Source organism: Pectinophora gossypiella, chromosome 16 (assembly GCF_024362695.1).
Source record: "Pectinophora gossypiella chromosome 16, ilPecGoss1.1, whole genome shotgun sequence".
Lineage (NCBI taxonomy): Eukaryota > Metazoa > Arthropoda > Insecta > Lepidoptera > Gelechiidae > Pectinophora > Pectinophora gossypiella.
Window position 1 is genome coordinate 1,562,723 of NC_065419.1, and position 15,693 is coordinate 1,578,415.

The 15,693-nt window shown below is 38.5% G+C and overlaps 2 protein-coding genes across 3 annotated transcripts in view; one reads left to right on the top strand and one right to left on the bottom strand.

Moving 5' to 3' along the window:
- The window catches only part of LOC126373959 (uncharacterized), a 650,308-nt gene that overhangs the window by 403,009 nt on the left and 231,606 nt on the right, over positions 1–15,693 (bottom strand). The gene's annotated exons all lie outside the window — the stretch shown is intronic.
- Positions 1–15,693, top strand: part of LOC126373965 (potassium voltage-gated channel protein Shaw-like) — a 320,695-nt gene that overhangs the window by 25,577 nt on the left and 279,425 nt on the right. For both annotated transcript variants that reach the window (XM_050020368.1, XM_050020369.1), the window contains one exon: positions 11,108–11,257. In XM_050020368.1, the coding sequence (XP_049876325.1) occupies positions 11,108–11,257 (150 nt within the window). The remainder of the gene's footprint in view (positions 1–11,107; positions 11,258–15,693) is intronic.

A 15,693-nucleotide genomic window follows, 5' to 3' on the forward strand; every position in this document is an offset into this window, starting at 1 on the left:
GGCGCCCACCCTCGCGGTTAGGACGCGCCGAACAGGAATTGCCTCAGTGGAGGGCAGAAAAGATGACTCTGTCCCTCCTGGCGCCGTAATGGTGTTTTATGAAATCAAAACCAAAGGCAAGAAATGTTAAAAAATAAAATTATAAAAATCTCATCTAATCTAGCCTATAAGATCCCACTGCTGGGCAAAGGCGGAACATTCTCACTTGGGTAACGAAACGCCACTGGTCCCACTGCTAGGCACAGGGCTCATTACGTTGATGCGAAGTGAAGAGCGAAGCATCACGCTGTCTTATGATGGGGAAAAATTATGACACGAGCTATTACCTACTATATTAATCACTATAGTGTACGAATATATACGTTTAACGGCCAAATTGTCCCCCCTCTTTCGATTTTTCGCGGTCCTGTGCGTACTCCGGCCAGTCCCTCCGGCAAGCGTCCAAGTCGTCACGCCATCTCTGTCTATACCACGACGCCCGTTATAAAAAAAATGTGGAAAATTATAAAAATAAATGATATAAATAATTTAACTGCAAGCAAGTGCCAAAATAATAATAATAATAATAATAAAATATTTATTTCAGATTCTGCATCCATATGTTAGTTAAACAATAGAGACTTACGAACTATGTTAGTATATTAAATTAAATGACATTACTTGGCCACACGGCGTATAGGTAACACGTGAGTCATAACCCAGTGTTTCCAGAATGGGCCATCCATCCTCTCTGCTACGATTCTTAGAAGACTGTTGGCGCTGCCACGTACTCTCGTTATTAGGGAACTGACTCGCTTGCGAACGATAGCATGGAAGCCATCAGTATGCGCATCAGCAAACATTGCAGACGCACTACAGTAACGTGGAAGCCCCAACAATGATCTAAACACATTGTTATATAGGACCCGCAGAGCGCTGTAAGCTTTTTGAGTAAAGTTGATCCATATGCTGCAGGTGTAAAAAGATTGGCAGTATGCCTTAAACAATGTAATTTTCACTTCTTTAGTACACCGAGCAAACCTACGAATCAACATATTACTCCTCACTGACAACGCCCTACGTTCCCTCTCTATGTCCATGTCATCATTTTGCGATGCAGTGACCCAATGCCCCAGATATTTAAATTCTGACACTATTTTCAGAGGAGTGCCCTCAAGAGTGACCGGCGGCGGTACATATTGTTGCTCTTTAGTACCTACTCTGAAAATCAGCAACTCACTCTTTTTGGCGTTATATCTGAGGCCATGGACCTCCGCGTATCGCTCACAAATGCCGATAAGCTTCCTCAGAGCGCTAATTGATGGGCTCAGCAGCACCATATCATCAGCGTAACTTATATTATTAACGAAATTGCCGTCAATGGAGCAGCCAACCATGGCGCCGCTGAGCTCACCAATAAGCCGGTTCATATACAGGGTAAAGAGCTTAGGTGAGGTCAGGCCACCCTGCCTCACCCCGCAATCCAGCCCATACTCACCAGATACTGAGCCCGCCCAGCGCACCATATTTATCTGGTTTGCGTACCAATATTTAAGTAACACTGTCATTTCGCCCGGTAATGTCGTGTCTTCTTGTAGCTTCTTCCATAAAAGGTCATAGGAAACCAGATCGAAAGCTTTAGACAAATCAAGAAAGCACGCATAGACAGGTGTTTTCCTGTCAGTATAGTACCGGACAGTATGCCCTTTGTAAAATAATTTGTGTTTAACTTCATCATCATCAGACGTATGACGCCCACTGCTGGGCATAGGTCTCCCCCAAGGATCTCCACGACGATCGGTCCTGCGCTGCCCGCATCCAGCGGCTTCCCGCGACCTTCACCAGATCGTCGCGTCGGTCCACCTTGTAGCGGGCCTACCCACTGAGCGTCGTCCGACACGTGGTCGCCATTCCAGAACCTTTCCGCCCCATCGGCCATCGGTTCTCCTCGCTATGTGTCCTGCCCACTGCCACTTCAGCTTTGCAATTCTCTGAGCTATGTCGGTGACTTTAGTTCTCTTGTGTTTAACTTATTTAAGATTTTTTAATAAAGTAAAATGTAATAATAAGTGCGACATTTTGTCACGTTTTCTATGACGTCACGTGTTGCTTTCTCATACAAATACCATAGTAATTTCGTGTTTTGACATTTCGTAAAAAGTAACTGATTTGACTAGTTGGAAACTACGCTTTTGTGCTTCGGTTTAATACAAAGTGTCATCATTTATACCCAAAGACATTTTTTTTTGTTTTAGTTTTCCCCGAAGGGTAAGGCAAAGGGAACTATGCCCATACAGCCATGTCTGACGTATTTTTTTCTTGATGATTAATGAAATGATGGAAGGTGATGATGATGAAACCTAAGCCCCCACCCTCGGAGTAGACTCCTACTCCGAACCCCAAACGAATTAACTCAAAAGTCCGCATAAACTTTTGAGTTATGAAGCGGCTTCCCGGCACGAAGCGAAAATAGGCAGATACACTTTGTTTATTGAATACTCCAATATAATAACACGAATGTCTTCCGACTAACTTAATGCGATCATTAACCACAAAACACCACTTCGCATTAATTATTTAGATTACTCAATGAAGAAAGCAACTGTCCCGTTCCCGTTTCCCGCCGAAAAGCCTATACCCAAAGACAAAGATAAAAGATGCATGTCTGTTATCTATGAAATAAGGAAAATCAGCGCCATCTATATTATTTTTAAAGAATGTAGTCTATGAAGTCGCTCTTCGCTTAGTCTTCCCGCCTTTCTGCCAAAGGGCAAAGGGCAAATAATTTGTTGAAAAATAATTTATCATCATCCTGAAACGTGTATTTGTACTATATATAATATTAAGCAAAGAAATGAGACTAAGAAGTCTTAAAAGGTCTTCAATTTTCCCGAAGTTTCCGAGTAAATATTTATTTTTCCTTATTTTTCCTTATTTCCACTTGACAGCAAAATGGAACGAATCCTTATATGAATTCGTTTATTTATGTCGTTCGCAGTACAAAATACACGGGGGCGTCGCGTCGGTTCTACACACATTCACGAGAAATGCAGTTTCGGAGGAATGTGATCTCACCTGTATTGGGCTGGTTTTCCCTTCGAAAGTTGGAATACCAGACGGGCAGTCATACATACATAACATAAACAGCCTATATACGTCCGATTACGGGCACAGGCCTCCCCTCACCCAACCGGAGGGGGTATGGAGCTTGCTCCACCACGCTGCTCCAATGTGGGTTGGTGGAGGTGTTTTTACGGTTAATAGCCGGGACCAACGGTTTAACGTGCCCTCCGAAGCACGGAATCATCTTACTTTTCCGGACAATCAGGTGATTCAAGCCTGAAAAGTCCTTACCAAACAAAGGACAGTCTCACAAAGTGATTTCGACAATGTCCCCATCGGGAATCGAACCCGGACCTCCAGATCGTGAGCCTAACGCTCTAACTACTAGACCACGGAGGCTGTTGAGGCTGGCAGACAGGCAGTCGCTTCTGTAAAAAACCGGACCTGTCAAATTTTTAGGTTAGGTAAGCGGACCCTGTGAAAAACGGGATAATGCTGGAGGTGATGGGGGCGCCGGTTCCAACCCCGATACACAATTGACTCGACCATTATAGACGGTGATACGGCTCACATCGTACCGCGTTAGCTTAACAGAAAGCTTGGTGAGGCGTGCGTTTTACCTCTGACTATTTCAACTGGGATATGCCTAGTTGTGTGTGAGCATAATGTAATTAAAACACAATAACGGGTCCATAAGCAGCAAAGAAAGAGGGTAGACAGATATGCCTGCCCGTAGAAAATTATGGATCTACCTACTCCACTCCAATCTCATCAGTCATCCCGTGACCATGGCACTTGCAACAGTGTCGAAATATCGGGAGTCTCATTATCCCTGATTTAAACGCGGTAAGAACCCGTTATTATGTGTTTTAATTATAATAATAACCGCGTAAACCTAAAACAATGTATGAGCATAATATTAAATAACTGGTCCATAAGCGTCCATAAGCATAATATTATTAGCATAATATTAGATTATGTATACATTACAAACCTTGTTACAGAAAAAATGTACATTTACTCGTATTTTTTTATCTGTTTGTATCTGTATGATATAACATAGCACCTCTATATTCCTGAAGGAGTAGGCAGAGATGTATTAGTATTAGTGATGTGCCGGATCTTTAAAAATGTATATCCGCGGATACAGATCTGAATACGGATATTTAGTGTAAAGATCCGCGGATACGGATACGGATACGGATCTATATTTTCTTAAAAAAAAAGATTAAAGTTTTAGTTATTTCATTGTTATAAAAGTGATATTTTATCTTGCTTTCATTATAAAGATCTATCTATCTAAATGTTTGCAATATAAAGGTGCCAAATATTTGATTTTAAGAAATAAAAACAATCGGAATGGAATTTTGTAGTTTTTTATTTAATAATTCTACTTAATCACCTAAAAAAGATCCGTAAAAGATCCGCGTGAAAAGTAACGGATACGGATACGGATTTTTCTATTATCTCGGATATCCGCGGATACGGATATTCGGAACATCAGTAATTAGTATGAACACCTATTCCTTGCCACCAATGTTTAAGTCCCATGTAATAGAGGGCGTTAACCGCCATTAACCGGGCATAAATAGTAGAAACGGCGTGATATCAATTATTTATGATTCAATGGATTCAAACATAAATTCAAAGTCACAAGGTCAAATTCCAGTTGGGTAGGAAAATATACCTTATACAGGGTGTTAGTGACATCGTAACGAATATTAAGGGGGGTGATTCAGACCACGATTCTGAGTTAATATCAATGGAATTTACCGTCGCAAAATTCATGTTTTTTTTTAATTATTTTTAATTCTATACTTTTGCGATGGAAAATTCTACTTGACGTTAGCTAAGATAATGACCTGAATCATCCCTCTCAGTATTCAATACGATGTCACTTACACCCCGTGCAAGTACAAGTAGGTATGGGTGTTAGTGACACCGTAACGAACACTGAAGGGGATGATTCAGACCATGATTCTGAGTTGAAATCAAGTGGAATTTCCTCTCGAAAAATTCATTAATTCTCTTTGTTTTTTTTTTAATTATTTTCAGTTCCATACTTTTGCGATGGAAAATTCTACTTGATATCAACTTAGAATCGTGGTCTGAATAATCCCTCAAAGTTTTCGTTACGATGTCACTAACACCCTGTATACACTTTTTCCCTTATAACAAGAGCATTGAAACCGAATGAAATTCGATTACGCTGCGAGAAACGGACAGAATCTGCTCGTGACAGATTGATAGACCTACATTCATTTCGTCCATTATGTTTGGTGTTTATTAAGCACTAAAACGGTTTTTATGCTGACAGAAAATATTACTTCTGAAGAAGTGTTAAAAGAGGAAGGGAAACGAGACAAATTCTGAGAGTTATTGAGGACAGAACAGATGGACTAAGTACCCACACCACACCCAGCTTTCTGTAAGACCAACGTCATAGGTGAGCCGTATCGCCGTCTGCAGTGGTCGAGCCAACTGTGTTAGTGAAAATTGGTGCAAGTCCAAGGGTGCAAGGTTAGATTCGGGGGCTAGTCATAGAGGCAGCCAATCAGCTCGCGACACCAAACACTTCAGGACCTCGATACCGACCCCGTCGGCGTGGTCGACGATTTCCCTCAATCGGCGCTTATCGCTATCGACCCACTAGGGTCGATTAATTATTTCAAATATTGTTCCTCTCAGACGACGACCTGAGCCGACGTTCGCGCCCAACTGGGCACCCTCAGGCCTGTTGTCTTAAACGTTGTACCGGGTGAGAGCCTTCAGCGCTCTCCATTTGTCCGGCCAAGTAGTTAATGCCATCTGTAGCAAGTCACTTTAAAAAGAAAGTTAGATTCTGTCTTCTTTTTGAAAAGCAAGCCGGTGTCCCAGTGATTTTTTGGGAGGATAACATATAGACATACTCAAAGGATTTCCAGAAGTAACACTAAAGGTGTTATAATAACTCAGGTGAGCCTTTGGGGCCTTCGGGGCCTCTGAGGGCTTTATGGATTTTTTAACGGCCCTCCTAGGGTCGTATTTTGCGGCAGTCGCCGACAGACCTCTAATACGAATGGGGAACAACACACTTTTATAATATTATACCTAATCTGTTATTATTATGTTGCTTGCAGCTTTTTTATTTTAGGTTATTTTATTTTTGTTTTTATTATTATTAATAGCCCTCAATGTCCCACTGCAGGGCAAAGGCATCTCTTCCCTTCTTCCACTCCTCCCTGTCCCCAGCTTTTTCTTGCCACCGTTTCGAGAAGCGGTCTAACTCGTCGCGCCATCTTTTTCGTGGCCTTCCCCGACGTCTGACAGCATTTGCAGGAACCCACTCTCTAGCTTTTTTGGCCCAGAGGTCATCGGGCATTCGGGCAACATGTCCAGCTCAGTTTCTCGCTATGTCTGCTAATTTAGTTTTGAAACGTGGTGTTTCGGATCCGGTCGATCAATTTAACACCAAGGATGCTGCGTTCCATATCTCTCTGGCGAAACCTTGAGTTTGGACTTTTGGATGTCAGTCAAAGACCAAGTCTGAGCGCCGTAGGTGAGAATGGGAAGAATGAAAACTACGCGATCTAACACTGTCACTATCACTTCAACTTACATCGCACTAAACACGTCACTGAACTCACTAAACACTCATTTCACATTTCTTTTCGATCAAAATTAATTGAGGTACTTTATAGGTTACGTTCACCTAATACAAAATAGATGGCGTTGTTCAGTTTAAGCGTGGTAGATAATTACCTATTTTCTCATTACTCAGGTGCATATTGAAAGTATTATTGATTGATTGGTTGATAATTATTTCAAAATAAAATGTAATGGCAGAAACATATTACTATATAAAATATTTGGCTATCTAAGTATACTGTTTCTCTTTATTTTTGATCTACATAATAATGGGTGGGTTTAATAAAAAGGGTAATTCTTAATTCATTTATTCGCCTTAAAAATGGTAGGTACAAGGTTAAACAAAGAAAAAACAGTACAGTGCCATCTATGTTGATTTTGAAGAATTTACCCTTTAAAGTCCCTCATTGGCCAGTGTGGGAGTGGAAATACTTGAATTCGGCGCTTAAATTCGATGTCATTTTTATTTACACACTCTGGAATTTTTCAGATTCTAGTCTTTTAGTTTTTGTATTCATATAAGTAACATTATCTTTGCCAGAGCTTTTTGTTTGCGAAGTTTGTTCATAACAGATGTGACGTTGTCAATCCATCACAGTATGTTCGTATGAAGGATCTGAAATGGACGATGATAATTATGATGAACCATAATTTGGTGTACCAGCCTAATAAAAAAAATCAGAGTACTTAACCTAAAAAGTAATGGTTACCTAAACAAACACTCTCACGAAATGAGTTTTATTATTCACGTTTTCGTAAGACGTAAAAGGGACACCTCTCGGACAATTTACGAGCGTCTTTGTTTGTCCTCGGGGTGTCGTTTGGATATATTTAGGGGAACAACTTTTAAAAAAAAAAACACGGCTATATAGTTACATCAAACGGTGCTTTATGTCCAAATAATGAGTGGTCATGATATAGCCACGCCTGTATTCCTTAAGGGGTAGGCGGAGGTGTATTAATAAGTGTATACTCACATCCATTTTTGAGGAGCTCGGTGGCGCAGCGGTTAACGCGCTCGGTCTGCGATTGTTGAAGTAAAGCAACTTTCGCAAAGGCCGGTCATAGAATGGGTGACCACAAAAAAAAAAGTTTTCATCTCGAGCTCCTCCGTGCTTCGGAAGGCACGTTAAGCCGTTGGTCCCGGCTGCATTAGCAGTCGTTAATAACCATCAATCCGCACTGGGCCCGCGTGATGGTTTAAGGCCCGATCTCCCTATCCATCCATAGGGAAGGCCCGTGCCCCAGCAGTGGGGACGTTAATGGGCTGGTGATAATGACTCATATCCATTTATTATGTAAATGTATATTTTTCCATTAAACGGGCATAAATCCTGGAAACTACGTGATATCAATTCACTATTATCCAACATGATTTAAAACTCATAAAGCTGAATTCAGTGGGTTAAAGCCAAGATTCTAACCATTATGTTACACTAATACTAAGACTCCTGTCCTCCGCCTCTGAATAGTACTGATAGTTACTGCAGCCTTTTTTCAGGTTCCAGGTTACAGTCTCTTCTTCTTTCTTCCTCCTTTCATCTTCCTTTGTCCTTGAAAGAACGCATAGGATATAAAAAAATCCATGCACGTCACTGATAATTTTGATAGTATATCCAGAAGTTATCTAGTAGATAGTGTTAATCATGAAATGAGCTTTTACTACCTTATATCACATATCTAGAGAGTTTATTATTCACATTTTTATCACCTCTCAGGAAATTTATGAGTTTCTTGTTTATTCTCAAGGTGTGACGTCACTTGGTTGTTTTGAGGGGAGCGAATTGGAAAATGTAATAAACGGAATATAAGGGCCGTCTTCATTATTGCTGTTTTGTTTTTTATTTTTTAATAAACGTCCTATCTGACGTCTGCGAGGATAAATTACGTTTTCTTTTTGGCACATCTTAGAGTGTTGGTTTTTTTGTGTGCATTGTAGGGTGTGTATTTTAATATTTATTTTCTATACCGTTTGAATGTAGGTATATAATATATCCTTCGCAAGATGAACTTGAGTACCCTGTTTCATCGAGTTTCTATTAGACCAACGTGATAGGTATGCTGAGCCGTATCGCCGTCTATACTAGTCGAGCTTGCGTTAGTGAAAATTGCACTTAAGATAATTAATAACATAGAATAGAATAATACAACGTATATAAAGGTCTTTCTCTGCCTGCATCAATACGAGGCTGAAACGAGCTTAATTGAAGTACGGTCACGAGCATTATATGTCTACACTTTGGTACCATGTCACATTAACTTTTTTGACAAATTGAACTGTAAGTCTCACTAAATGTCAAATATGTTAGCGCGACAGAGTCCTAAAGTGGGTACATTATATTGCTCATGACTGTACCTCATACCACCAATAGAAGGCTACTTAGTTGTAAGCAGTGACGTGCCGTTCCTGGGAATCCGTTGTAAAAACTCTTTAATAGTAAGGACACTGGATGCTCTTCTTTTTCAAATTGTTATTCTAGCAATAAAACTTTATTTACACCATAAACAAAACAGTTACAGAACAAAAATATTTGAAAAATATGAAATAAAAAATAAAATTAAAATAAAACAAAAACAAAAAACAGAACTCAAAATAAAATAAATTATGTACAATTAACACTTAAACTAAACTATATTAATTAAAAAGCCCGCCTCGAATCGTACCTGGTGCAAATGTACTCATAATGCTGGCTGCGTTTCCGCATTGAACAGCCAGCGATATGCGTTGCACCAGATACGATTCTGAGCGGGGATCCGCTCCATTATTTCTGAGGCGAGGCGGGCTTTTTAATTAATATAGTTTAGTTTAAGTGTTAATTGTACATAATTTATTTTATTTTTAGTTCTGTTTTTTGTTTTAGTTTTATTTTAATTTAATTTTTTTGTTTCATATTTTTCAAATATTTTTGTTCTGTAACTGTTTTGTTTGTGGTGTAAATAAAGTTTTATTGCTAGAATAACAATTTGAAAAAGAAGAGCATCTAGTGTCCTTACTATTAAAGAGTTTTTACATTTGTTGTACTCTTGTCTTATTTACCTGAAGTTTATGTAATAAAGCACTTTTTACATAAATTTGCGCTTTTTTTAACGGCACATCTCTGGTCGTAAGCCGTTAAGGAGTAAGGGAGGGCGCGCAGACTACCTGTCTCCCTCGCTCGGACGGGGAACACGATTAAAACGAGATTTAGAATGGCGAATCCCAGCTGTCCTGAACATCTCAAAAGATAAATTCAATTTCTTCAATTCGATTTCCCAGATGATAATTTCACGTGTGTAATATAGGCTAGATTTCCCTTGGGTCACGATTTGATTAAAGCTTAATCTAAATAAATCGGTGGAAATTTATATTTGCACTCCATATTATGTTAACGTTAACGAAATAAATGCCCATTGTGGGAATAATGGATTTCCCAGTTTATGATAAGTGAGTGGAACGTTGGCTTAAAATGTTCCTTTTTATTTTTTTTAAGTGACTTTTTTTGCTTAAGATGACATTAACTGCTACTTGGGACTTGCTCTGAATACTCCCAGTACAACAATATTTAAGACGATATCACCGAAGGACTCCACATTGGCACGGATCTCGGCTTAGGGCGTTTTTCGAGAATATTATTTTTGAAACATCAATGGCCTCTGGTGAAATATCGATAAGTGTTTAAAGAGGGAAAGTCGACCATGTCGGCGGGGTCAGTATCGGGGTCCTTTTGATCAGCCAAGTGTAAATACTAAAACGTAAATACAAAAAGTGTCAGATGAATTAAACACTGATACCAGTTTTTAGGCTTGTTTGGCACACTCGCTCCTATCACATTGTTTTTAAATGAAAACTGTTGGCTACTAGCCGAGTTGGTTCCGAGAATTTGCAATGTTGGATCTACTTTTGCGCTTGACTGATTTTTGCTTCGTTTAAAGCTAGTTGGTTTTTTTACTTAGCTTTTCAATTACTTCATCTGCGAGGCCGCTATATTTCCTTTTTACTTCAGATGTTTATTGATTTCCCAAAATAATTAATATTCTTTTTTTTCTTTCATCAAGATTACACTGTGTTTTGCCATCCCAGAGAGCCTGCAATCTTTTTCGAAATCGATACAATATTAAAAGATAAGGTCACACGGAATGTGAACTACTTAAGTTGTTTATCCTTTAATAAAACATTACATTTAATTTCGTGAGCTGCTTATCGCGTTAGTGTGAGCAAGACAGACGCTGCTCCTCGTTACTCCTTAGCGGCTTATGGCCAATTAAGATTAAAGTAAGACCCAGGAGGTGTGACGTCAGCGCCCGATACGAATTGGTGCGGGCGGAGGGTAGCCGTTCTATGCGCAGTATTATTCTTTATTCTATGATGGCACTACGACTGTATATTATTATTTTATAATCTCAACCTACTCGTCTACTAAACACTTAGTGACTTAAAATATTTGTCCTGTCTTTCCAGATACGAGACTTACAAGGCGACGCTCAAGAAGATCCCAGCGACACGGCTCTCGCGGCTGACGGAGGCACTCGCCAACTACGACCCCGTGCTCAACGAGTACTTCTTCGACCGCCACCCCGGCGTCTTCGCACAGGTCCTCAACTATTACAGGTAAGAATATTATATCAATAAGTATATATTCGAATTTTAAAACGGTTCCACCCATATATTCCACAAATGAAATCTAACTCATCCAATACAAATATTGTACTTTTTGTTAGTCATGGCCTAAAATAACATAACTTCTGAACGAAAATGCTGACCAACTTTATTTTCCATTAAAATTCATGTTGTTAACGTTTTAGCGACTTGGGAATTGTTTAAAAGTGAAATGGATGCTAAATTTTAATGAACTGACTGATAAGTTGAGAATAGCGATGAAAGGCAAATTCTGAAGTTGTAATAACTTATTATTTTTTTAAAAACACTTTGGTTATTATTTGATACTTTTTTGTGCAGTAGCCTCCGTGGTCTAGTGATGAGAGCGTTGGAGGTCCGGGATCGATTCCCAATTGAGACATTGTCGAAATCAAAAAATATCGAAGTCTTTGTAAGAATGTCCTTTGTTTCGTAAGGACATTGCAGGCTTCCGTCAGCTAATTGTTCGAAAAAGCAAAGTCCCGGCTTTTAGCCGTAAAACACATTCACCAACTCGCAGTGCAGCAGCGTGGTGGAGTATGCTCCATTCCACCTCCGGTTGATTTATAGGAGGCCTGTACCCAGCAGTGGGATGTATATAGGCTGTGTATGTATGTATGTAATGTACTTGTATTGTGAAAACTTTGAGTAAAAAGAGTAGAATTTTATTACACAAACATACAAGAAAAATAATAATTACAAAAGAGATAGTATCTATGCACCTAGAATGGTTAGAATAGGTAGTTGTTTTGTTATAGTTAGTAATCTTCCCAAGATTTATTTTGATTACCTACAATCCATAACCTGGTCGTAACGAGTTTGTGGAATAATCATAATTCATGTTTTATAGCTCAGCAATTTATATCTACAAATTATTGTTTGTTATGAACAACACAATAAACCAGGTTTATAGAAACTTTAATAACTAACACTTTATTAAAATTTTTAACTGCTTCGTAACCATGTTGTGTTATACGAGAAAAGTTATAATTGAAGAACTAAGTTAATATTATCATGTTAATCTTACTTTGTGTAGTAACATAGGACGCACACACACACAGTGGTGTTGGTCGTACGGCATATCATATTCTTTGGGATTGACTCACCGTAATATTGATCGATCCACCAGAGATGGTATTTTTTATTATACTCGCTCCTTGTTCGAGAGGTTCACAGTGTAGTCTACGTCTTATGCTGGAGCATAAGACAAGAACAAGGAGCATCGTATAATTGAGATAGAACTTCACTTACAGGTAAGTTCGTTTAATCTCATAATTATAAGGGGCTTTCAGGAGTATGTTGTAAAAATCTATCTCGATGACTTCTTCAGCATGATCGCCATGGGCGTGATGGGAACTTGTCATCTTACAAGGCGATTAAAGAATAAGAGAATGTAAAGAGAAGTAAGTAACAGTGTAGTGAAGTGCTTTGTGAAGTGTGAGTGACGGTGTCGGAACTGGGCTGTGAAACCTTGTGCAAGAATTGTACCGCGTTTGTTGTGGATAAAACTCATTTTCCTGACACTGGGATTGTTTTTACCTTTCATTCTTCTTTAATAATAATAATAATAATAATAATAATAATAATAATAAAGCTTTATTTCAGAAAACAATCCATACATACAAAATACAACACAATTAAAATATAATAATAAAATTTACAAAAATAACAACACCTGACAATAATAACAATACTTACTTAAATAACTATCATAGTATACCACTACTTTTTCCCCACAGAGAGCAATGTCCAGAATCGCATGATGTGAGAGTCGAAACTTGTCGCAATACTTCTAATGATGGTGTTAGAACTGGACATTACTCTCTGCATGAGAGAAGCAACACGTTTCCTTAACACAGCTGCAAAACCATCTGTGCGCCAGAAACAGAACATCCCAGAGGCACTACAATATCTAGGCAACCGAAACATTGCTCTAAATACATCGTTATATTGGACACGCAGGACACTGTGCGATTGCTTGGTATAGTTGGTCCAGAGACCGCACGTGTATAAAGTCTGACAGTAGGCCTTGAACAAGGTGACTTTGACTTGGTCAGAACATCGTGCGAATCTCCGGGCCAACATATTACCTCGCATTGCCAATGCCCTGCGTTCCCTTTCAATATCATCATTATCATTCAAGTGCTCATTAACAATATGCCCAAGATAACGAAACTTATTAACACGTTCAATCTGAGTCCCATTTAATAGAACATCAGGGACAAAATCAGGGCCATTTTTATATTTAAAAACCATTAGCACAGATTTTTTACTATTATAAACTAATCCGTGAGATTGGACATAACTTTCACAAATGTCAATAAGCTTCCTCAGGCCTCTTATTGATGGGCTGAGCAAAACCATATCGTCTGCATAACTAAGATTATTAACACTACATCCACCTATGTGGCAACCAACACGTGATTTGCTCAGCTCACCAATAAGATCGTTGACATAAATGTTAAAAAGACTAGGAGAACTTATTCCACCTTGCCTAACCCCACATTTTAATTTGTAAGTATCAGAAAAAGAGTCAGACCACCTAACTGTATTTTTCTGATTATTGTACCAAAATCTAAACATATTTATTACCTCTCTAGACAATGATGACTTTTCAAGTTTATCCCATAATAAATCATAATTTACAAGATCAAAAGCTTTAGATAAATCTAAAAAACAAGCATAAACATTTGTCTTACGAGCAGTATAATAAGAAACTGTGTGCTTAAGACCTAATATTGCCATTTCAGTGGACAAATGTGGGCGAAATCCAAACTGACCATCATGTAATTTCATATGTCTCGATAATCTCACATCAAATAGCTTATCTAAAACTTTAGCTATTACAGTAGCCAGTGAAATAGGTCTATAGTTACCAACAGAGGATATATCACCTGTTTTATTCTTAACAATTGGTACAACAATAGTTTTTATAAGATCTGGAGGTAAATAACTGTGACTCATACAAAGATTAAATAATATGTGTAAGACCCTCGATATGTGCTTACCACCATGTATGAGATGTTTCACACTAAGGCCATCATGTCCAGGTGTCTTGCCCCTTTTCATATTCTTAATAGTACTTTTAATTTCTTTAACTGAGAAGTTGTCAGACACCTGTCCTGAGAGGACCCTAGGTTCAGAATCATTAGAGATATGTGACAACACCATAGGATTCACACGAAAATGGTCTTTAAAAAGATTTGCTATTTCCTTAGAAGTACATATTCCATCCACACTAGCTGAGATACTACTTTTATAATTAAGGTTATTTGTTTGTTGCCAGAATTTACGAAAATTATTATCAGCTCTACTATTTGCTATAATATCCATTTTAATACTTTCTTCATTTTGTTGACACCATCTTAAGTTACTTTTAAAGTTATTACGTGATTCCACCATGTCCCTATGGACTGCTCCTGACAATGGCTTTCCACAATAAAGCCATATTCTGTATTTATCTCTAGCAATAATATGACTATCTTTCACATATCTATTCCATCCTGTAATATAACCACCCTTTCTCTTCATTTTTTTACAACACTTACTTCTTTCCAATCCCGAAACCCATTACCGTAATATTATTATATCTAATATCAAATTACCGATTATTCCACCACGATAACAAGAGAATAATTAGTAATTTCCCACACTGAATCTGCAATCTTTAAATCTTTACTGGTGCATGTCACGATTCTAATAAAAAGAATAATTAGTTCATTTATGTGTCTAGGTACACGCTTATGAATTTCATGAGGGTTATACAGATACTGAATTAAGATTAGAGTACTTATCTGTTTTTATCTCGAATTGTAAGAGGAAACTTACCCAAATTCTATTTAATCACTTAACACACACATGTAGTGTAGCAGTGTTATGACACTTTGACTATGGAATAACGAATAATATTATAGAGCGGCAACACTCCGCTCCCCACCAGCGGCTGAGCTAGGTTTACCTCACCCCCTCGGTCTTACTTTAGTCTAGTATCATATGGGCGTCAGACGTCACACACACAGATGCGCGTGAACGATAACGTCAATGCGTAGTGACTGTAAAACGATCAGAAAAAGGATCAGTCTCTCACTCATAACAAATTCTCCATCATGTTAGAAAGGATCCCTCTGTCGGATTTTACGACAAGTCCGAGAAAAAAAGCAGCTGAACGTTCTGTCTCTTATGCAGTTTAGTCCAAGAATCTTCAATTTAACGTTATTATTATGGATAAACTTGATGTAAGTTACATTTTTGAATCTACGTCATTTCGCAAGGTGTTATGGCTGAGGAGAAGAAATTACAAGAAACTGCAACAGCAACACATCTTTTAAATAAATGTTGGTATTAATTATAAGTTATTTAATAACAAGAAACCGCGACAGAGGGATTGTGTCATCTAACATGATGGACTA